A 14,877-nucleotide genomic window follows, 5' to 3' on the forward strand; every position below is an offset into this window, starting at 1 on the left:
TGGTAGGCCACGGTGAGCGCTCTGGGGGGTTGGAAACAAAAGGAAAGTGTTCAGCAGAAAGAGGTGGAGATTGCCTGGATGTGTGTGGGGCGGCGCTTGTGCGTTGTAGGGTTGACGACTGAGCGTGTGCTTGTGGGAGCAGGACCCCTGCGCAGCTCGTGGCCGGGCGTGACCTGCTTGTTTTTTGTCTCCTAGGGTCGCCCTCCTCACCTGCCAGCTGACTCGTGGGAGCACCTGGAACAGCTATGTCAGGTAAAGAACACAGCAGGGCTTCTCCAACTTTTTCCACTCGCAACCATTTGTCACTGGAGAAATTTTTGCTGATGATTTATCAGTGTTCCAGGACCCCTTCACTCACACAACCCCACGCTCTCCGCCCACGGTTTAAGAAGGCGGACAGCACAGTGCCGGGTTTGTTACTGGCTTTCTTAAATGGGCTCGTGCCCCAAGGAGAAGGCGGCCGGCCTGACCTGACTACCCTGCCTGGGCCTTTGTGGAGGTGGGAGTGCTCCCGGTCCACAGTGAGTAGCAGTGAGAGGCTGTTGGCCCAGCTGGTGATTCATGCGTTAATTCAGCCAAGCTCACAGGGCCTGACCGTGTGCCCGGGGCAACAATAGATTGGGAACGTTTTGTGAGCAGCTGCTGTGTGCAAGTGCCTGGAGATAGAAAGAGTCTCCTCAACAAGCTTCCACGCCCAAGACTCCGTGCTGCTTGGGGCCTTTGGTGGGGCCAAGGGCAGATCGGACTAAGCCCGCTAGGAAAGTGACCACACAAAAATTACTTTCACTTGGGAGAAATTTAGACTTAAAACTGGAAGGGACCGTGGGTTCCGACTGCTCGTTTTATACATGAGTAAATGGAGGAGAAGCGGGGCCGGAGATTGGTGCCCCAAGCCTCCTCTGGACGGATCACAGGGGGCTCAGCCCACTCCAGCGGTCAGGGTGCCAGAGGAAGCTTTCCTGGGCCTCGGCCGCTGCCTTCCTGCGCGCTGCCTTCCTCCAGCCATGCTTGGCACTCTGGCCCCTCCCTGCCGTGCGGGCTTCCTCCTCGGGTTCTGTTTCTGGGCCGATCCATCACTTGGATCTCCCCCGTTACTGTTACATCTTTTTCCTTCCTGGTGACCAACAACTCTCCGGGATTGCTTCCTATGTCTCAAAGGTTCAACTTTAGTCTGTTTAGTTTTTAAAAAAGTTTTCTCAATTACATGGCAACAAAAAGTTTTAACATTTTTTACAATTTTGCATTCCAAGTTCTCTCTCCCTTCCTTCCCCTCCCCCTCCCTGAGAAGGCAGGCAGTTTGATACTGCTCACACACGTGCAGACACGCAGATATGTCCCTGTGGCTACTGTGCAAAGAAAATGCAAACTAAAAACCAAAAATAATAAATGAGCAGCGTGTGTGGATCCCCATTCGGAATCCATCGGCCCCTTCTCTCTTGTTTTGGATGGTTGTACAGCTAAGAATAGCCCTGCTTATTACTCTTAGCACTTTTCTGCCTGTTGGCCTCAGTTTCCTCGTCTGTAAAATGGCCGAACTGTCTGGTCCCTGATCAGGTGTTCCAGGGAGGGAGGAAGGCTGGAGGGGCTGGAGAAGGGGCTGGAGGAGAGGCTGGGGCTGGGCCCTGCTGTGATCCGGCACTCCCCGGCACGCCCAGGCCGGGAACTTTTGCTCCCCCCGGTGGCCGCTGGGATGGAAGCACCGGCTCCGCTCCAGCCAGCCCTCCTCCGGCAGGCAGGACTCACTGCCCAAGGGCTTCCGCCCCAGCAGGGCCTGGGCCGGTAAAGTGGGCAGGGCTGACTGGCCGGTGCTGGTAGAAGGACTGGGTTCCCCAAGGCCGGCACGTGAGCACAGGCTCCCACTGGGCCTGGCAGCTGGGAAGGGCGGCACTGCCCCCGGCCCCAGAGGTGCCATTGCCAGCAGTGCGGGTGCCTGGAGACTCCTGCCCCTGCACACAGACCCCGGGCGGAGCGGGCGGCTCTGCCTCAGAAGGGACGCCGAGCAACAGGAGGAAGCAGCACCTGGGGAGCACGTCCCGGCTTTTAGTTCCTTTCAGACACGGTCTCCTGGGCTCCTCCAGCAGCTGGGGAGGGGGTGTTGTTTAGAGGCCAGTCCTCCCTGCGCTGCGCAGAGCCCCTGGCCTTCTCACCATTCTGGCTCAGGCACATTGAGCCCTGCCTGACCGCCAGGCTTTGTTTGGGGGCGGGGCGGCTAGGTGACGTGTGGGGGGGTACAGCTAGTGGTGAGTGTCTCACAGTGACCTCCGGCCACCCTGCCGGGGGGTCAGGCCGGGCCTCCCTTTGGAGAGCGCTGCGGGGGCGGGGGAGGGCACTGCTGACTCAGCAGTTCAGTGCCTGCCATTCTGTGCTGGCGAAACCCTAGTGAAATCCCAGGTCCAGACCAAACAAGGGAAGTTTCTAGAAGTTGGAACTGGGCCAGGAATAGGGTATAAACTTCAGAAATAGGACTCCTTTATTAGCATAATGACTCTTTGAGTTCAGGATCTTGTTGCTTTTTATAAACTCAGAATTTTAGGGTTTTTTTATTTGACAGCGGCATAATAGCAGTGATGCAAACATGTATGCACGGGCATAGCTCATATGATCAAAAAACTTTATGACCGGGCACATAATTAACAATACTCAGAATCTTAAAATTGGAGTGAATCGAAGGGTCAGCTCAGGTTTGCTCCGTCAGCACGAGGAGCCATCGCAGAGAGGACCCCGACAGACTTCTAGTGCCCCCCTCACACGCCGGCCGCCTCCCTGGTCCTGTCCCTCGCCCCGGATCCGGCCGGCTCTCCGCCGCTGAAGTCCCAGCCTCCCGCCCTTCGGGGTGCTTCCAGGGAGAGGAGCCTTTCCCAGAAGGAACAGTGGCTCTATCCCGTCTCCGTCCCCCAAGGTCGTGACCGCCTCTGCCAGTCAGAGAGCCCCGGGAGAGGGGTCTCGGGCTCCTGGAAAGAGTCCTCAGGACGCTCCCTTTAGGGCCGGGGAGGGTTTCCTTCCAGGGTTCTGAAGCACTTGCTCCTCGGGCCCTCAGTGACGGGGACTTGGGGGCGTGGGAGGAGACCCCGTGAGGGGCACGTGCCTCCTCCCTGCCCAAAGTGCAGGGGGCGGCGGGGCAGGCCAGCCCTGGTTTCCTGTGGACCTCCTGCTTCGAAGGTTTCCCTGTCCGGCCTGAAGAGACTGTCTGGGGAAGTGTCCCTGCCTTGCTCAGACCTAGTTCTGAGGGGCTGCTCCATCCAGACATGCTCTTACCTAACAAAGGGCATTCATCAGCGACCTCCCAGCCCTTACGGGAATGTTCCTGTTCCCTTTTGATTGCCCATTACCCTGGTCACCCTTTTCAAGGTGTCTGATATAAGAATGAGAGAAGAAATTTGTGAGCTTCACACAGCCACAGATGTAGTCTAACTAAGGCAGCTTATATGGGAACTGTTGTCTCCTTTCTGGGCTTTAACTTAATTCTGTTTTAATTCTGTTAACTTAATATTAATTACTTTCTTAGCATTTATTTGATCAACAAGCGTTGATTGAGCCCCTACTATGTGCCGAGTTGAGTCCCTACCTTTAAGGAGGTTAGACACTATGAGGAAAACAGCATTTAAATAGAAAATATAAACAAAGTCATTTTAGCTGTTTAGGAATCAAGAAATGCCTCCTTTATGGAATTAACTCTTGAAATGAGCTGTGGAAAAAGCAGGGGACCTTGACGAGTCGGAAAAAAGGAAAAAGTGCATTCAAGGCAAGGGGGTGGGGGGGCAGCCTGTACAAAGGCCCGAGACCCCAGAGGAAGTCTTCAGGAAGAAGAGCAGCAACCATCCGTCCATTCCACTTGACTGAAATGAGGACTAAGGGCTGGAAAGTGAGGTTTCAGCCAGATTGGAGGGACTCCCAGTAGGAGGGTGGCAAGCACGGAGTGCGGAGACAAAAGAGAACAATTCTTACCCATCGTGGGTCATCACTTCTGTCGGGGGAGGCAGTCCGTGCACATGGAACAGATACAAAGTGCGCACAGGAGAAATAGAAGGTCATTTGGAGGAGAGTCTCGTATTAGAGGGGCTTGGAGCAAATACCCGAGGGTTCCAAAAGATCAAGGTGAGAGGGAGTGCGTTCCAGACCTGGGAGTTCTTGAGAAGGCCAGAGGAGCCTCCTTGAGGACGTGACTTCTCATGAGGAGCTCGGGGCATGCGGAGATGGAGAAGTTACTGCTTCCAGCGTGTTTTGTGGGAGGATGGAGAGCTGGGAAAGACTAGAGCCTCCAACAGGAGGGAGAATGCAGGAAGTGGAGAGGCCAGAGCCACCCCAAGTGCCGCGCAGGTCTTAGGGGAGGGCAGGCACTTCGAGCTGGGTCTAGAGGCAAAGAGAAAAAAGCCTTTTACAGCGGGCCAGAACTTGGACAAGGATGGTGGCTCTCTGCTTGTAACATGAGGTTGAGAAGCTCAGGAGCAGCCGGATGGTGCAGTGGGAAGAGCACTCGGTATGACTGAGTGAGGCTCAAATGACGTAAAGTACGTAAATCACTTTCCAAGTTTGAAGTGCTGTATAAAGTGTCAGCTTTTGTTATTGGTGGTAGTAGTTCTCTGTTAAATTACAAGTATGATATGAAAGCTAAAAGTACTTTCAAAAAATCCCTACATATCTTTAATATGATACAAGTTAGAAATTTGTCTCTACATGTTTCTCACTGTTTGGAGTTTTCCCAGGATGTGTTTTATCTTTTTGTTGTTTTCAGTTCTTTGTCCAAAAACAAGGTGTTCATTAAGTACCTACTGTGTGCCGGGCGCCTTGCTAAGCATAGGGATGCAAAGAAAGGACAAAAACAAATTAGTCTTTGCTCTCAAAGGCAGTCGCTTCCTAATTGGGGAGACCATGTTAAAACGACTATGGACAAGCAAGCTCCCTCAGTGGCGAGCAGGAGATAATCTCAGGATAAGCACTAAAATTAGGGAGGGCTGGGAGGGGCTTCTTGTAGAAGGTGAGACATTAGCTGAGTCTTGGAGAAAGCCAGGGAAGCCAGAAGGTGAAGCTGCAGGGGGAACGGTGGGGGAGTCCCTCTACCTGGGAGGGAGGTAAGTTCCCTTCAGGACATCTGGGCCCCACCTCAGATGCCTCCAGCTCTTAAAATGCCTCAAACTGAATTATGGTGTGGAAGAATCAACGAAGGTTGGGGCCAAACAATTTCCCAGCCCAAGACAACGCAGGAGATTTGTAGGAAAGATCCCTCTCGTTGGGGATGAGTGGAACATCGGCCAGCCCAGCTGTGCAGGTTCACCCCCCCCAGTCAGCCAGAGGTCTGGGGGGCAACCTTGCTGTTATTGAGCGTGGGGCCCTGACCCCTGGTCTGTGAGCAGCTTAGGGCGCAGGACCAGGCGTGCACCAGGGAGAACAGGGGCAGTGACAGGCACTGAGGCTGGAGCCAAAGCATCCAATGGCCTCCCAATGATGACTGGCATTGGCAGCAGCTCTTGAGAACTGTGAAGTTATTCTCGTATGTCATATGTGAATGCCTCCATCAAATTTTGACTTAAATATGAGAGTAATGCCTTGGAATAAAAGGAAATGGGAAAAAATAATAAGGACCAAGGAGTTTTTTAGACCTGATATGTAGTTTCTTTTTTTTTCTTCAATAGTATTTTATTTTTCCAAATACAAGTAAAGATAGTTTTCAACATCCGTTTTTGTAAGACTTTGGGTTCCACGTTTTCTCTTTACCTTCCCCCTTCAATCCACATTCAGTCTCCATAGATTTTTCTCTCTGGATGAGGACGGCATTTTCCATCCCAAATCTATTGGAATTGCCTCGAATCACTGCGTTGCTGAGAGGAGCTGAGTCTATCACAGGGATCATCACATAATCTTCTTGTAGCAGAGTACAATGTTCTCTCGGTTCTACTCACTTTACTTAGCACTAGTTCCTGTAAGCCTCTCCAGGCCTCTCTGAAATGATCCCGCTGGTCATTTTTAAAGAACAATAATATTCCACTACACTCATATGCTAATTTGTTCATCCATTCTCCTGTTGATGGGCAGCCACTCACTTCCAGTTTCTTGCTGGGCAGACGTTGTCCCCGGCCACAGGACGTGCTCCAAGACTTCGATGCTGTCAGTGACGCACCCAGAGCTCAGGGTCTTAATTCTGATGAGGTGTCATGTTTTTGTCTTCACAGAAAAAGCGAACAACTTCCCTCCGCTGCCCAAGTTCATCCCTCTGAAGCCCTGCTTCTACCAGAACTTTTCTGATGAGATTCCAATAGACCACCAGTTCATAGTGAAAAGGATTTACCATTTATGGATCTGTAAGCACCCACTGGATCACTCCAAGGAAACCCCGAGGGGATAAGTACAGAGAACAATGAACTGCATCTCTTTGGTTCCAAAGAATTGTTTTAAACGATGTGAAATGACACAATTAAGGCTTAGGAATAACCTATCAGAGCAGGAAGAGGCCTTAGAGTACAGAATATCAGACAGGGGTGAAGGAGAAAGGGCGGGAGGTCCACAGAGCAAGGGCCCAAAGTACCAAACAGGAGCTTTAGACAGATTGTGCCTCGGGCTTGGGGACAAAAGCAGCGCAAAGAAGGGTGATGGGATGAGAAGGGAGATCAGGAACAGAGGCCCCGCGGTGCTTCTAGGGTTCTAGCTTGGGGGGGAGCCCAAATGAACATGATCACTTGTGGGCCAATGAAGATGGTTTTTTAATGGGAAAAGATTTATATGAATCGATCCAGAAAAAGTGTTCCCAAGTGTCTGTATTTGTGTAAAAGGAAGCCACGCAGAAGCAAGCCCACCGCAGACGGGAGCACGGTGTGTCGTGGGGTCCGGTGATCCGGTGTGGCCCAGAAGGCACCCCCCCTCCCACCCCCGCCCCACTCACAGAAGTGAAGGGTTGCGGCTGTAGAACATTGCATGTATTATCAAAATGGGGCTTGGGGTGGGGGGGGAGACAAAAGAAGTCAGTTCATTTTCCAGAGCAAAATGGAAGGTCACAGAAAGGAGCAGGAGCAGCAGGGACGGAGCCTGAGAATAGGAGTGAGTGAGAGAGACAAGGAGACGGGAGGCGGGTACGAGCCAGGCCACAAGTAGAGCGGCCTTGGAAAGGGCAAAGGAAAGGGGGAGCCCCACGTGCTTGTGTGAAGGTGGACACGAGGAGGCAAGAATGGAGGGTCCCTAGTCCAGGGCTGCCTCAGTGACTCCTTTTTGCCCAAGAAATGTTTATGTGACTTTGGGCATATAAGTATATAAAACAGGTATGCAACTCAAATTTTCACTGATAAAAATTGCAGTCCCCCCACATCCAGTTACATGACCTCACATGGGCTTGCTGTCACGGTTTAAGAAGCTGGGAGCTAGAGCAGCTTCGATATGAGAACTCAAGGGAAAGAGTGTGGTAGACTGGCAGAGAGTCTCTTAGAGGCTGGATTCTCTGTGGCTCCCAAGACCCCCGCCCCCCAAATCACCGTGATTCTGATTCTGAGATCCCTGTTATCCCTGTCATCACTGAGGGAATATTACTAAATAACACTTCTCAAGTCAGAAAAACGTCTGGCCCTTCCCAGTCCCGCTGCAGTGACCCCACTTCAGACTTTGCCTTTTATTTGGCTTTGGATTTTCTCACCATTGATGCTTTGGAGCTCACAAAGTGCTTGGTCAACTCAACCACCCCGCTGCCCTGGGCCACACTGAGCCCCTGCACGTGTCCCAGAACCCCTCCCGTTCTCCTGCCACTCTCTGTGTCCTCTGGAGTTCCCCTCCCCATTCTCTGCTCTGTTGCCCCTTGTTGAAGAGCCCTTTCCTCTCCAGCTTCCGCCACCCCCTGGCTGGGGTTGCAGCAGGAGTTGGGCTATTGGCCTGGCTGGTTCATTGTTTAATACCCTCAGAAACGGTCAGGTTTCAGTGCGGGTCTTTGAGGGCAGGTGTTAACGATTTAAAAATTGATCCACCCTGGCATCCAGGTGGCAGAACCTTTGTTCCGCAGTGCAGGTTTTTGTGTAAGTTCCTTTAATAATTTGCATCTCTAACCAAATTAGCCCCAAAGATCTCACCAGGAGGCAGCTTTGAGAAAATATTTCCCTTTTCCTAGAATGTGAGAGAAAGACCGAGCTGCAGCTTCACTGATAGATTCATGGTAGGAGGCAACAGCTTCCGCAGAGGAGCCTCTTGGAGGTGGCCTAGAGCCCAGAGAGGGGGCTCAGCCAGTCACGGTGGGGGGCGAGATCAGGTTGGAGGCCGGCTCTCTCTGCAGCAGACAGGTCCGGCCTCCCCAAGGGCCCGTTCTTGTGGGGCCTCCCTCTGAAAGCCCAAGGACCGGAGAGGCCATTTTGGCAGCTGGGCCCCAGAGAGGCCGGGCTGACTTACCCAGTCACAGAGGTGACAAGCATGTGGTTTGAGTCCAGAGCCAGGCTTCTCTCCCCTGGGCTCTGCTGCCCCCCCCCCCCCCCGCAACCCCCCCCCTCACACTGCAGCTTCTCATCACCGGTCTCTGCAATTGATCCGGTGCTTTAACAAGAGCATGGGGCAAGGGAGCTGGAAGCCAGGCAGTCGTAGGATCCGAGTGTGACTTCTTCCTGGGTGCCTGATTAATCGGGGCACTGTGCTGCAAAGTGGGCACCGTGATCCCCAAGCTGCCCAGCCCAGGGCAGGGGAGGTGGCAGCCAGGGGCGCATCTGTCTCCCAACAGAGCCGGCAGGAAGCAGAGTCTGTAGAAAGGTTGGGGGGGATAAGTGTCCAGCCGTCCCTGGATCAGTTGGGGAAGCTGCAAAGGACGGTATCTGCTGCTGCGTCTGGGAGTGAACGGATGGGGCTTGGGGGGCTGTAAGGGGGTGTTGGGGGAGGAGAGATGGCACCTCCAGCCCAGGCTGTGTTGCCAGCTTTGGTAGCTATTCACAATCTGGGACGGTTGCGTTTGGGGATAATTTTAAAAGCAGGGCATTTCTTATTATAGTCTCCTGTTTGGGGAACATTCCGCCCACATGGAGATCTCTAGTGGGATAGTTTCCCCCTGCAGCGTTTTTTGAGACTGGGTTTTCCTGCCTTAGCCAGGCCTGAGCCCGGCCCTGATGAGCGCAGAGCTCAGACCGCCTCCGTTTCTGACCTGGGCCAGGCTCCCTGAGGGCTCACCGTGGGGGGCTAGACTTAGGAAGGGCTCCAGTGGGCAGCAGCCCTCCTGCAGCTCTGCCTCAGGCTTCTGCTTTTTTGCTTTTCTTCTTCTGTTCATTTAAGAAATTTTGTTAATTCTTTTTTTGCTTATTATCTCCTGACCACTTACTGATCTGTCACTCTGCCCGGGTGAGGGCCCTGCATTGAGACATATCTGGAAAAAGACAGCTCAGGAAACTTGACCCTGGTTAATTTTTCCATATTCAAGAGAGCTTATTTTTAGATAATCAGGAAGCATTTATGTAATACCTGCCGTGTGCCAGGCACTGAATACAAAGGTAACCCCTGCCTTCCATTCCATTGAGGGAGACAGTGTCCAACAACAGGGCACTGGAACGGGAAGTCTCACGGCACGCCTCACGAAGCCCCCAGATGCCATTTTTTAGACTCATTTTACAGATGAGGAAGCTGAGACTGAGAGGTTGAGTGACTGGCCTGGGGTCACCTAGCTAATAAGGGTCTGATGCATATAGAAAACCACCGTGAGGTAGCTTGGGGGGGCGGTCAGCAGCACTTGGAGAGAGGACAGAAAAGGCTCCATGTAGAAAGTAGAGCTGGAGGGAGGAGGGAGCCAGGGCAGAGGCACAGAGTGGGGAGTTGGCAAGCAAGGAGAGGGAAGTCCGGAAGGTCGCCCAGGCCACTTGTCCAGGGCGCTGAGACGCCAAACCCTGAAGCTGAGGGGTTCTTGTAGCTGCCTTTGGGGGCCCCTGAGCTGGGAAGTCCCACTCAGAAGACGGGTGGGGAGGGAGGCCTTGCTTGGAGGTATGGCAGGGAAGCAGTTAGGGCTCAGCATGTGGGGGGCATGCCCAGCGGGGCCCAGCCAGGAGTCAGGCCTCCTGCTCATCAGGCTCCCCCAGAGCCTCATCCCTGTGCCCTTTGTCTTCCTCCAGTCTACTGTGTCACCCTGGTGGTGAATCTCGTGGCCTGCCTCGCTTGGTGGATTGCTGGCGGCGATGGGGTGAACTTTGGCTTGGCCATGCTCTGGCTGCTTCTCTTCAGTCCTTGCAGCTATGTGTGCTGGTTCCGACCCGCCTACAAAGCCTTCAGGTAATGTCCTCTGGGAGTTACAGAATGGGAGAGCCAGAACGGAGCAGGGCTGGGGGGGCGGGGGCAGGCTGGTGGAGAGTACTCCTCCTCTGCCGGAGGAGATGGCACAGGCCTGCGAGGGGCATGGAGACAGAGGCAGAGCTGGGGGAGCCTTCAGGTCCCGGAGCGCCGGAAAGGACCGAGAGCTTAGAGTGAGAAGTGACCACCCGGTCCCCCCTTGTCCTTTTACAATCGGAGAAATCGAGGTCCGCAGAGGGGTAGAGATGAGCTGCTGGCCACCTCAGGCCTAGAATCCCCCCATCTGCATTAGACGACAGACGGTTCAAAACAAGGCTTAATGTGAGCACTTCTGAGCCAAATGGGGAAGAAGGGGAATTTCTTATGATTTTGGGGAAAAATGGTCAATCAAGTGGCAGCCTAGTGGCGAGAGCTGGCGGGGGAGGAGAGGGGAGGGGAGGAAAGAGGGAGCTGCCAGCAATTTGGAAGAGCTGAATTCAAATTTGACCCCGGACTGAGCCTGGACCAAGCTCACTTGAGCCTGTTTGCCTCAGTTTCCTCATTTGTTAAATGAGCTGGAGAAGGAAATAGTGAACCGTGCCGGTGTCTTGGTCTGAAAGACCTCAGCCTGGATTATGAAGCATCAGATGCTACTCAAAGTGGCCACAAACATTAATAAGCTCCTGCTGTATGCATCAGTAGGAGTTTACAGGCTCAGCTCTCCTAGCCATAAGACCATAGAGTCAGAATTAGATAGAATCATAAAAATCTAGTTCAGTTTCTGCTCTTTATAAATGAAGAAACTTAGGCTTAAGGTGAGAAAAACCAAGATTTGAACCCAGACTTTCTGACTTCAGCTCTAGCATTCTTTCCACCACCATCATCATCCTCATAGCAGACAGCAGGCTGAGTAGGCCACAAGAGGCCCAAGATGACCCCTCATGGTCTAATGGGGGAGACAACAAGGAGACAGAAATGCATGTGGCAAGTTCTGGGCAGGGGTCAGAGCAGAGCAGGAGAGCCTGCCAGTCTCAGGAGACAGCCGGAGGGAAATCCCGGACCAGTGGGAGGGGGCTCAGAAATTTTTCGAGAGACAAGTGTAACAAAGGAGCCCCCAGAGCCCGGGCTGGAAGGGACCCCAAGGCCATCTGGCCTTGTACCCGGTTTGGCAGAGGAAGGCGCATTGATCTGCCAGGGCCCTTAGAGTTTGCCTGCATCCCCGGGGAGGGCTTTGGAGGAAACATGAAGAGCTCAGCTCTGGACCTCTGTCTCAAGGTCTCTTCATAAAGAGCAGTGGGCAGTTGGTGGTGCTGCTTCCTGCCCTCCTGGAGCTCACCATCCAGTGGGGGAAACGCCCTAGAGAACAGTGAGACAGAGCAGGACACGAGAAATGCAAGCAGTGTTGAAAGATCCTTCAGGGAAGGTCATTATTGGGCTGGGGGCTCAAGGAAGGCTTTGGGGAAGAGAGGACCCCCAGGATCTCAGCCGATGGAGCTGTATGGGTACAGAGGCAGGGGAGGCTGGGGGGGACAGCAAAGGTCGTCCCGCCTGAGGAGTAACGAGCGGCCTGGTTTGACTGGAGCTTGGGTCCAAGCAGAATAACGGAAATGGCTGAGGGGGCACCAGGTGATGTGCAGGGAGGCCCAAGGCCAGACTTGATGGAGCAGGCGGTGGGAATTCATGGAGGATTCACTCAGACAGAACCATGAACCCTTTCCTGGTCCTGTCACTTGTGGCTGTCCTAGTGTCGCTGAGCAGTATTGTGCTACCTAGAGAGGAAATGGCTGAGCTGCAAGCTGAGGCCCAGGCTCGGATCCCAGCTTCGGCCGCTCGGGGATGGGTTATCCGGAGACAGCTGGATGGAGGCAGCTCAGTAACTGGGCGGGGAGAGCCTGCTCGCCGAGTCCTACAGCGCTTCATAGTGGAGTGCTCAGCACAGACGAGTCAGAACTCCCCGCTGAGGGTCTTAGAATATAAGAGCAGGCAAGGATTTGGGGGAGCATTTATTAATTTGTCAGCATTGTGCAGAGGAAGAAACCGGGCAGGAAGGTCAGAAGTGACTTTCGGGTGGATTGATTTCCAGAGCAGAAGGGTACGCTTGCACACCTGGCTCTTGGCTGGAGGTACCTGGGCCTTTCTTCCACTGCATCCCTAACCCTTCAGCTGTCTTCGGTCCTTCTCAGAGTCATGGTGTTAAATCATAACACAAAATATTGAGGATAACAAAGAAAACCACTAATATTGAAATAGTTATCAAAATATTTATTTAAAAAATAACAAGTTTAAAGACCTCTAAACATAGTTAAGGTTCTTGAAGGCAACGCCTTCATTAGCACCATTTTGTGCATACATTTCACCCCCATCACCCCCCATTCTTTTGTAGGGAGGCATGAGTATATAATGTTGCATATAATGTTAGGTGTTTTTTTTAATGTATTGGTCTATTTTGCTGATCTTTTTTTTTTTTTTTTTAATTCTTGTTAGAAAGGGATGGCTTTCTGGGCAAAGGAGGGATGCAGGGAAAAATTTAGACCATGAAAAAAACAAAAATATCAATAAAAATCTATTTTAGAAAGGAAAAAAAAAACTATCATACCATCCTCAGTGCCATGTACCAGAATTTGGACATAATAGGTGCTTAGTAATAAGTGTTGAATAGATAAATGAATGCATTGGAAAGTGTTCTTTAGAGAAGGAGACTTCAATGCTTACTGACTCAAAATCTGGAATTGTAACAATAGTTTTTCATCTTATCGCTAATGTTATCCTTGCTGCAATTGAACAAATATTTATTAAGTACTTATTGGGTGTGAGATATTGGCCTAGTAGCTGGAGACTGGAAAACAAAAATGAAAAGCATCCTTGCTTCACAAAGATCTCTCTGGCTTCTCTCCTCCCAGTGCAAATGCGCCTTCTCCAGCAGATTACTCCGGAGTCATTCCCCTTTCTCAATACTCTCCCATTTCTCCTTGTCTCCTGGCTACTGTTTTTAATACCTACAAAGACACTCATATCTCCCTTTCTCATAAAACCCTCTTTCAATCCATGGTAGTTATTGAGCTGCCTCTCTCTTTTGTGATTAAACTCCTTGAGAAGATGACTGCAACTTCCTTTCCTCTGATTCTTCTTGACCCTTGATATTCTCTCTTCAGGACAAATCACTCAACCGAAATTGCTTTCTCTAAAACTACTAACACTTTGCTAGTATGTTTTTATGTGTGTGTTTTATATATAGAACATTGCCTCTAAAATCATTCCTGTCCCTATTTGATGAATGCCTTGGGCGATACATGTTCTGTCAAAGCCTTGGATCACCAAGGACTGATGAAGCTGCAAGACCTTACTGATTTACAAGGCCTGCCTATCTGTTAGTCATAGAAATCTGGGAAATTGTGTAAAGCTGCATCCAGAAGGGAGGGAACTGTTTGGATTTAGACTATTGTTTATTCACTTAAGCTTTTATTACTGACCTGGGTGTGTCCCCATGGGAGGGACTCTGGAGAGAGCTACACCTGGATATCCCTAAAGAAAGCTTGTATTTTTAAAATTTTTTAAAAATTTATCTCATCTTTCTAAACTGGATTGACATTTAGGGTAGGTCTACACAAAGACTTATTCACTTAACAATCATTAATTACCTGTTACTTCCAAAGATTGGAATTCAGGGTTGGATACTGCAGTTCATGGCATGCTTTTCATATTAACAATGAAATGGCGTTTCCATTTTGTAGACAAGGAAATTGGAGTTCTTAACTTTTTTTGTGCCGTTGAGGCCCTTTGGCACTATAGTGCAGCCTATAGACCACTTCTCAGAATAATGGTTTAAAATAACATACATATAATTACAAAGGAAGCCAGTTATACTGAGATACAGTAAGTAAAATATTTTTAAACTAAGTTCATGGATTTGAGCTTATGTAGCGCTATGGACCAGAGACTATGCTAAGCGCTTTCCAAATATTACCGCATTTGATCTTCACCACAACCCTAGGAGGCAGGTAATGTCATCCCAGGTTTATAGTTGAGCCAAACAAACAGCCTTAAGTGAGTTTCCCAGGGTCCCATGATTAGTGTCTGAAGTCAGATTTGAACTCCAGGCCCAGCACCCTCTCCTGTGCAGACTCTGGGCCCTTCAGTTCAATTAGCAGCAGATCTGGCTTGGGGTCTGGGGCTCCATTCCCTACCCCCTGCTGCTCTTCCACCATTGACCTCTGAGGCCCCCTGCCCCGTTCATCTGGGTCCCCTCCCATTTTGTACATAAGAAAACTGAAGTTTTAAATGACCCACTTGATAATAAAAGCTATTGTTTTGTGTTCTCTTGCAGGGCTGACAGCTCTTTTAATTTTATGGCATTCTTCTTCATCTTTGGCGCACAGTTTATCCTGACCATCTTTCAAGCAGTCGGTTTCCCCAAGTGGGGAGCGTGGTAAGCCAGACTCTTCCAAAATATTCTTTTTGAACTTTGGAATTAGGCTGTTCCTTCCGAGAGGCTGGAAGAGGAGACCGAGGTGCCGAGGAGTCTTGAAATCAGAGTGATTAAAAGGAGTGGGAATACCAGGCCCAGAAAAGGGGAAGGTCTGAGAACTGCCTCCCAGAAATGGAAAGGTTGCCTGGGAGAAGGGTAGCCTTTTTCTGTGGCTCCAGATCCTTCTTCTCTTGTGGCATCAGGGACAACAA

At 51.1% G+C, this 14,877-nt stretch overlaps 1 protein-coding gene across 2 annotated transcripts in view; it reads left to right on the forward strand.

The window, feature by feature from the left end:
- Positions 1-14,877, forward strand: part of SCAMP4 (secretory carrier membrane protein 4) — a 71,447-nt gene that overhangs the window by 40,425 nt on the left and 16,145 nt on the right. For both annotated transcript variants that reach the window (XM_074303694.1, XM_074303702.1), the window contains exons 2-5: positions 196-252; positions 6,168-6,296; positions 10,047-10,203; positions 14,525-14,626. In XM_074303694.1, the coding sequence (XP_074159795.1) occupies positions 246-252; positions 6,168-6,296; positions 10,047-10,203; positions 14,525-14,626 (395 nt within the window). In that variant the 5' untranslated portion in view covers positions 196-245. The remainder of the gene's footprint in view (positions 1-195; positions 253-6,167; positions 6,297-10,046; positions 10,204-14,524; positions 14,627-14,877) is intronic.

Source organism: Sminthopsis crassicaudata, chromosome 1 (assembly GCF_048593235.1).
Source record: "Sminthopsis crassicaudata isolate SCR6 chromosome 1, ASM4859323v1, whole genome shotgun sequence".
Taxonomy (NCBI): domain Eukaryota; kingdom Metazoa; phylum Chordata; class Mammalia; order Dasyuromorphia; family Dasyuridae; genus Sminthopsis; species Sminthopsis crassicaudata.